We start from the raw sequence: 7,764 nt of genomic DNA, 5'->3' as shown, positions 1-7,764 counted from the left end.
CTCCTGTCGGGGGGGCTGGACTGGTGAATGGAGTGATACGTGGGTGGGTGATAGGTCCTAAACCCCCTGCAAGACACTCTCAGTGGGGGCAACCAAGGGCTGTGGGAATTGCCACTAGTAAAATTCCCGGATGGGTCATCTTGGGGAAGATCCTGTTTTATTAAGCAGATGCCAAGGAAGAGTGCTTACAAACAGGTAGTCAAATAATGTCCACAGTAAACAGAGCAGTTTCACACCTCAGGAGATGTGGGATGAACAAATGATTTTTTCTAAGAAAGTAGTGATTGGAAATGACACTGAAGGTAATTGTAAAGTAATGAGAAAGTACCAATTGTAAAGTAATGAGTAAATACCACTCAGGCCTGCAATGGAAAACAAACAATGTCATTTGTGGAGAAAAGTGAAAAATGTATCCATCTTAAGAAAAATCCATGTAATCACTTTCCTGATAGCACGCTTGAGCTCCTCGTTTCGCATGCTGTAGATGAGAGGATTGAATATTGGGGGCATGACTGAATAGAGAACTGCCACCACCAGATCCAGTGATGGGGAGGAGATGGACGGGGGCTTCAGGTAGGCAAAAAAGCCAGTGCTGAGAAACAGGGAGACCACAAAGAGGTGGGGGAGGCACGTGGAAAAGGCTTTGTGCCGTCCCTGCTCAGAAGGCATCCTCAGCACAGCCCTGAAGATCTGCACATAGGAGAGCACAATGAAAACAAAACAGACAAATGCTAAACAGAAACAAGCCAGTAGAAGCCAAACTTCCCTGAGGTAGGAGTCTGTGCAGGAGAGCTTGGGGACCTGGGGGATTTCACAGAAGAACTGGTCCAGGGTATATCCTCCACAGAGGGGCAGTGAAAATGAATTGGCAGTGTGCAGCAGAGCATAGAGAACCCCACTGCCCCAGGCAGCCGCTGCCATCTGGGTACAAGCTCTGCTGCCCAGGAGGCTCCCATAGTGCAGGGGCTTGCAGATGGCAATGTAGCGGTCATAGGACATGACAGTGAGAAGAGAATACTCTGCTAAAAACAAACAAAAGAAGAAAAAGACCTGTGCAACACATCCTGCATAGGAAATGGCCCTGGTGTCCCAGAGGAAATTGGCCATGGCTTTGGGGACAGTGGTGGAGATGCAGCCCAGGTCGAGGAGGGCAAGGTTGAGGAGGAAGAAGTACATGGGCGTGTGGAGGCGCTGGTCGCAGGCTACGGCGGTGAGGATGAGGCCGTTGCCCAGGAGGGCAGCCAGGTAGATGCCCAGGAAGAGCGCGAAGTACAGGAGCTGCAACTCCCGTGTGTCTGCGAATGCCGTGAGGAGGAACTCGGTGATGGAGCTGCTGTTGGACATTTGATTCCTCTGGGCACGAAGACCTGTCTGAGGAGGAAAATACAGCAAAATGCTAGGCTAGACTGTGTGAGAAAAATGTACCCCACTTCTTAAAACTCAAAATTGATGCTTCCCTTTCAGGAAGACCTCTGCAGGTGTCTTGCTAGAGTCTTGCTTGGTGGTGCCAGAGAGTGCTACTGGGAGCAGCCAACTATGGAAACCCTTTGTATTTCGGTTGCACTCCAGGTGAAATCTTGTGGGTCCTGCGAGGCAACAACTCTGTCCTTTAGATCAGAGCTGGGGAAGTAATCTGGGTATGGAGAGGTGTCTGAGGAGGAAAAAAACAGGAAAACATTAAGACAGAACTCTGTGATCCACTCTACTCCATTTCTTGCAGAAACCTCACAGACTGCCTCTCCCCTTTCAGGAAGGCCTTTGCAGGTCCCTTTCATGAGCTGTGATTGGTACTGGTTGACAGTGCCATCAGGATCAGAGGGGCTCTGAAGGAGGGAGTCCTGCCCTACAGAGTTAGGTAGATGACAACATGGGCTTTTCTCAGGTAGAATACATTTGAGCTATCAAAGAATTTTTCAGGCTGACTGTAGCTCAGGGCAGAGTGGGGGCACCTGGTATATCCAGCAGTCCTTGTCTCAACTGCTCTGTACAGGCATCTCTGGAGGATGGTCACACTCAGGTGTTCCCCTGAAAACAACCTGGATGCTGCTGAGAGCAGAGGAATCCAGGTTCAAAGGGCAGACCTACAAACCCCTCACCCATCTCATTGTACCTGAGGAGGATCTCAGCTCTATGCTCTTCACCACGGACATGGAGGGACCACAGCAGCTGCCTGCATTCAGCCATGCAACAGCATTTGTATGGCCTTAGGACTGACGTGTCTTCTCCATGGGGCTGCTAGATAACACAGAGCTGCTAGGGCAGAGCTGTGCCCTTGAGCATGGCAGCCTGCAGCCCGGCAGAAGCCCCATATAAAGAGTCAAATGTCCTTAGATGTGGTGTCCTGAAGGAAGAGTGAGCTCCTTCCTAGCCCAACACACCTTAGAGGCTCAAAAGTTAGGAGGGAACATGGATGCTTTTTCTTCGTGCATATACCTGAGCAATAGGAACAACATCGTCACTGTTTGAGCTGCATATGAATTATGATCCCTAATGCAGCTCAAACAGTGACAATGTTGTTCCTATCACTCACAAACACGTGCTTTCTCAGAAGCAGCTTCATTCTCCTCTCTGGCTGGAGCTCTGGTTTGTGCTGGCTGAGCGCTGTTTGGAGCAGCGGCCTATGCCCATGAGCTCTCAAGGACTCTCCCTTACCCATCCTTTACCCCCCCTCTCCCCATTCTCACCTGCTCTGTACAGCAGTGTGTTCCTGGGAAAGGAATTGAACGTTCTGGGAAGGGAACATTCTGAAACACATATTTTTGTTCAGATGTAGTGCACCTATAATAAAGAAAGGCTGTTCAACATCCTCCAGCAGGATAACCTCAGGGACACTGCTGGATTACCTTTAACCAGAGTGACATGAACAGAGTCAGCTCATTTCCCAGCACTACGCACTGCAGTGCCCTGAGACATTTTGGCTAGAACAGCTTGGGTGCTTTGCTCCCAGTGACACATCTCCAGAGCAGGACTCACTATTCTGGTGTTAGAGCTCTGGCTTTAATCCCACTGTCCAGAGTCTGAGGAGAATAGTAAGGGCAGGATGAATGGGAGGGGAAACACAAAGAAATGCCCCAGTGCTTCTGCTGAGGAAGGCAAGAATGAGAGTGAGAGATGAGCACTGGGAGTGTCCTCTTGTTCTGAAGGTTGGGCAGCCAAAGTGTACCGGTTAGAGATCCCATGATTTTGAGAGCAGAAGCTTTTCTGGATGGGAGAGCAGACCATGCAGCTGCTCAGGGGAAGGTGTCTGCAGTACAGGGATGGCACGAAATGGAGTACAGAACTGCCTCCGCCAGGTTCAGCTTTGGGGAGGATGCCACGTGTGGTCATGGAGCTTTATATGGGCTGAGGGGCAGAAAAGGGACTTGCTGTGATCCTTATAACATTCCTAGTGATGCTTAAGGAGTCTCAGGCTCTTCTTGGAAATAAGAGCATCTATTTCTATTCTGGCTGAGACAAAGAAAAAAATGAAAGCAGAGACTCAGGAAAGCAGAGATTGAAGGAGCTAACACCTGCCTTTCCTCTTCTATTGCAATGTCCCCTTGGATACTTCCTGGATGTGCTGTGGAGCTGTGAGCAGGCTGCCCCAGGCAGCAGCCTCCTGCCAGCAGCAGGACCCTGCCCTGCTGGGGGCGCCCCTTCCACCCACAGCTTCTCCCCACAGCGCCCTGGGCAGCTCCCCGGGCAGGCTGAGTGCTGAGCCTGGCAGGCGGCAGAGGCCCTGCCCCGCCACACAGCCCCTGGGGCACAGCAGGGACCCTGCTCTGCACCACAGCCTTGGACACCCCTGCCTGCAGCCCCAGCTTCAAAGCTTGCAGCTGGCCCATGACAAGGGAACCCTCGGGGCCTGGCTGCTGACGCTGCAGTGGGGAAGCCCTTCTCTGCAGCACATCCTTCTCTGCAATAAAGACATATGAAGAGCCACCAGCCTGTTCTGTTCCTCCAGGATAATACCTGTGCACTGCACTGCTACAAGATTTACCCCATTAAGGGCTATAAGCACTCCTCATTCTGCGAGCTCTTAGCATCCTGCCTCTCCACACAACCCATTACCTCTTTCCTACTCACTTCTCTCCCCTTTCCATGAGAGCTGCAGGCAGTGCCCCCAGGCCTGCTGCGCTGTGCACAGGAGCTGCTCCTGGGCAGAGCTGTCTCTCTGCAGTGCTGCCTGCTTGCCAGGAGCTCCCCTTGGGCCCAGGAGCCCGGCCCAGCTCAGCAGCAGAGGCCCAGCCCAAGGCCTCCCTTGCTCTGCCCCCCACCAGGCTCCCTGCACATGGCCCTGGGGCTGCAGCAGAACCTGCTGGCAAACAGCCTGAAGGAATCCCTGGGCACACACACTTCTTAACAGCAGGCTCATTTCTCTGAGCAGAAAACTAATTGAGTGTAACAATCACATCTTCTCTGAGAATTAGTTTGTCATGGACATGTCCAAATGGCCTCATCCAACACGAGCAAGGTCTGTCTGCCTTTTATGCCCTGACACAAGACTCTGCCTGGGTATAAGAGGTGCTGGGTGGGAATAAAATCACTGGTGCTTTGCAAACTACATCCCTATAGTGCATGGGACAGTAGGGCTTTCATTGAAGAAATCTTGGTTGTGACCAGGATGTTCTGGTTCATTATGATCCCAGAAGAAAGGCACAAGGCACTCTACATCTTGTGCAAGGATAGTTGGCACATTGCACACCCCCTTGCACTGCATTGACTGTGGCCCCACAAGTCAGATGGGTGAGGGAACACCTCATTGCTGTGCTGACACATCTGTGGCAGGATGTTCAGGGTCATTTTTGGAACTGTGCCTGAATCCCGCATCCCTAGGGAGCCTGAACACTATAGCAGGAACAGGATGAACAGGTGGAGAAATGTGGGGAAATACCACAGTGCTCATTCTGAGGAAGACAAAGAGTCAGAGAAAACCCCCAGAGCGCCTCACCCAGCTGTGCAGAGCCCCCAGGGATGGGCACAGCTTTCCAGTCACTGGCAACCCCTCTGTCATGCAGGAGGAAAGGGAATCATGCCCACAGAGATGCACCTCTCCTCTTCTGGGGCTTTGGTTGCAGACATGGCAGCTCATGCCCTGGACACCATGACCAGGTTGACATGACCCAGCAGTGCGCACTGGCAGCATAGACACAGGACCACGTGTATCTCTGTGCAGCACAGTCAGGGGTGGTAGTCTGGCCTTCAGGATAGCACAGGCCTCCAGAAATGGGAGACTTGGTCAAGCTACAAGAGAGATCCCAGTCTGGTGCAGAAGAGGTGTTCAGGCACTGTGAGGGGCTGCTGCATCCCAGGTGCCTTGGCTCCCATTGTTTGAAAAAAGTCCAGCCCCAGGACAAGCTTGACACCCAACTCTCCTGGAAGGGCTCCCAGCAGCAGAGGCGTGTTGTGGCAGGGGGACACTGGAGACTTTTCCATTGCTCCATTTCCTATATTCCATGGCCTTTGTCACCATTTGGAGATGTTCCTGGTAAATTTGTCAGGATCCTGTGGAAAAGAACTGGGAAGAAAGGAAGTGACAGTTTCTCCACACAAGGGAAATCTGTCGTCTCTCTCTTGAGCTGTGCCATCTCCATGCTGCTGACCTCACAGGCCTTCAAATGACACGGGCTGATGTCACACTGCATCACCAGGATATCGTCACTGGAGCAGCAGCAGAGCTGGCACTTCCCTGCAAGGCCTGGTCCCTGCTGGGCACCGCTTGGGTGCTCCCCACCACTGTCCTTCTGTGGCCAGGAGTGGGGTCAGCAGGCAGCAAGCTTGCACTGGGTGACCCTCGCTGATGGGCAGAGGAGCAGGGGCACCTTGCAGAGGAGCTGTGGTTGAGGAGCCAGGGCGGGCATCCCTTGTCCTGAGCTGAGGGCCAGCAGCAAGCGAGATGGAGGGCTGCTGGAGGGTGACCATCGCCCCTGATATGGTTTCCTTGTTCCCAGTGCTCCTACACCTCTCCCCCAAAGGTAAGGGTGTCAAGAGTCCCTTCCCACAGGGTGGCCCAGTGGCTGTCAGCTGTCCAAAGCTGCAATTTCTGGACTGGGGGGTCGTGGTGGTGCTGGACAGAGCTGGTGGCTGCTGCGAGAGCCCTGCCTGAGAGTCCCGCTAGGCTCAGAGGACAATGTGGCAACCAGGACTTTTGGGTCCTGATGCTAGGGCTGTCCTCAGCCCTAGGGCTCCTCTGGGCATGGCTCAGCCTCCTCGTGATGGGGACAGTCCAGGGCCAGGTTTCCCTGGGAGCTGGTGCCTCTTCAGGATCTGGCTCTGGGAGGAAAGACGACCGGTGTCCCAGAGACTGGTGTGGCCTGCAGCTTCACAGGCCTCTCAGGAATGTGCCAGAAATGCCTGTGTTGGAAATCAAGCCTTCCCCTTGTACTGATCTCCTTCAGGGAAACCAGCCCCTCCTGTGCCACCAGGCTGGCAGAGCATGTTCTGGCTGCTGAGATTTCATCCCTGGATGGCCACAGCCCTGGTGCTGGACCCTTCCAATCTCCCTACTGTGGTGGTTTTACACAGGTACACAGGAGAACTTCATGGCCACTGCTCTTTTACTTCCCAACCTACAAGGAAAAGGGGGAAAAATATGATGAAAATGGCTCAAGGCTTGAGGTAGAACAGGACACCCACCAAATATCCTCATGGGTACCAATTATCATCACAGATAAGACAGACCTAGCATAGGCAGATAAATATATTTTATTGCCTATCAGTGGCGGACTACAACTTTGAGGAACTACAAGCAAACTAAACTGACATATCCTGGAAGCACAACACAGCCCAGACCCTGACATATCTTGGAAGCACAACACAGCCCAGAGAAAGCAGTCTAGGAGGTTTCTGGAGAGTGCGGAAGATAGCTTCCTGATGCAGCTGGTTAGTGAGCCTACCAGGGGTGGCGCCCCGCTAGACCTTCTCTTCACAAACAGAGAAGGACTGGTGGAGGATGTGATTGTCGGGAGCTGTCTTGGGCAGAGTGACCACAGAATCACAGAATCACAGAATTTTCTAGGTTGGAAGAGACCTCAAGATCATCGAGTCCAACCTCCAACCTAACGCTAACAGCCCTCCACTAAACCATATCCCTAAGCTCTACATCTAAGCGTCTTTTGAAGACTTCCAGGGATGGTGACTCCACCACTTCCCTGGGCAGCCTGTTCCAATGCCTCACAACCCTTTCAGTGAAGAAGTTCTTCCTAACATCTAACCTAAAACTCCCCTGGCTCAACTTAAGCCCATTCCCCCTCGTCTTGTCACCAGGCACATGGGAGAACAGGCCAACCCCCACCTCGCTACAGCCTCCCTTGAGGTACCTAAAAAGAGTGATAAGGTCACCCCTGAGCCTCCTCTTCTCCAGGCTGAACAAGCCCAGCTCCCTCAGCCGCTCCTCGTAGGACTTGTTCTCCAGGCCCCTCACCAGCTTTGTCGCCCTTCTCTGCACCCGCTCAAGCACCTCGATGTCCTTCTTGTAGCGAGGGGCCCAAAACTGAACACAGTACTCGAGGTGCGGCCTCACCAGAGCTGAGTACAGGGGGACGATCACCTCCCTAGCCCTGCTGGTTACGCTGTTCCTGATACAAGCCAGGAACTCCACCACAAAATGGTGGAGTTCTCTATTCTTGCAAGGCCAGGAAGGGGACCAGTAAAACCACTGTATTGGACTTCCGGAGGGCTGACTTTGAACTGCTCAGGGCACTGGTTGGTGGAGTCCCTTGGGAGGCGGTTCTGAAGGGCAGAGGAGTCCAGGAAGGCAGGGCGCTCTTCAAGAGGGAAATTGTA

At 52.9% G+C, this 7,764-nt stretch overlaps 1 protein-coding gene across 1 annotated transcript; it reads right to left on the bottom strand.

The window, feature by feature from the left end:
- Nucleotides 1-384: 384 nt before the first annotated feature.
- Nucleotides 385-1,344, bottom strand: LOC311425588 (olfactory receptor 14J1-like; the record flags this gene model as incomplete). Its single annotated transcript, XM_084501529.1, has 1 exon — nt 385-1,344. One exon carries the CDS (start codon nt 1,342-1,344, stop codon nt 385-387), a length of 960 nt encoding a protein of 319 aa, XP_084357655.1.
- Between the last annotated feature and the right edge of the window lie 6,420 nt (nt 1,345-7,764).

The sequence above is a fragment of the Aythya ferina genome, assembly GCF_964211825.1.
Source record: "Aythya ferina genome assembly, chromosome: 32".
NCBI lineage: Eukaryota > Metazoa > Chordata > Aves > Anseriformes > Anatidae > Aythya > Aythya ferina.
This window is presented reverse-complemented; position numbering and strand designations above follow the sequence as displayed.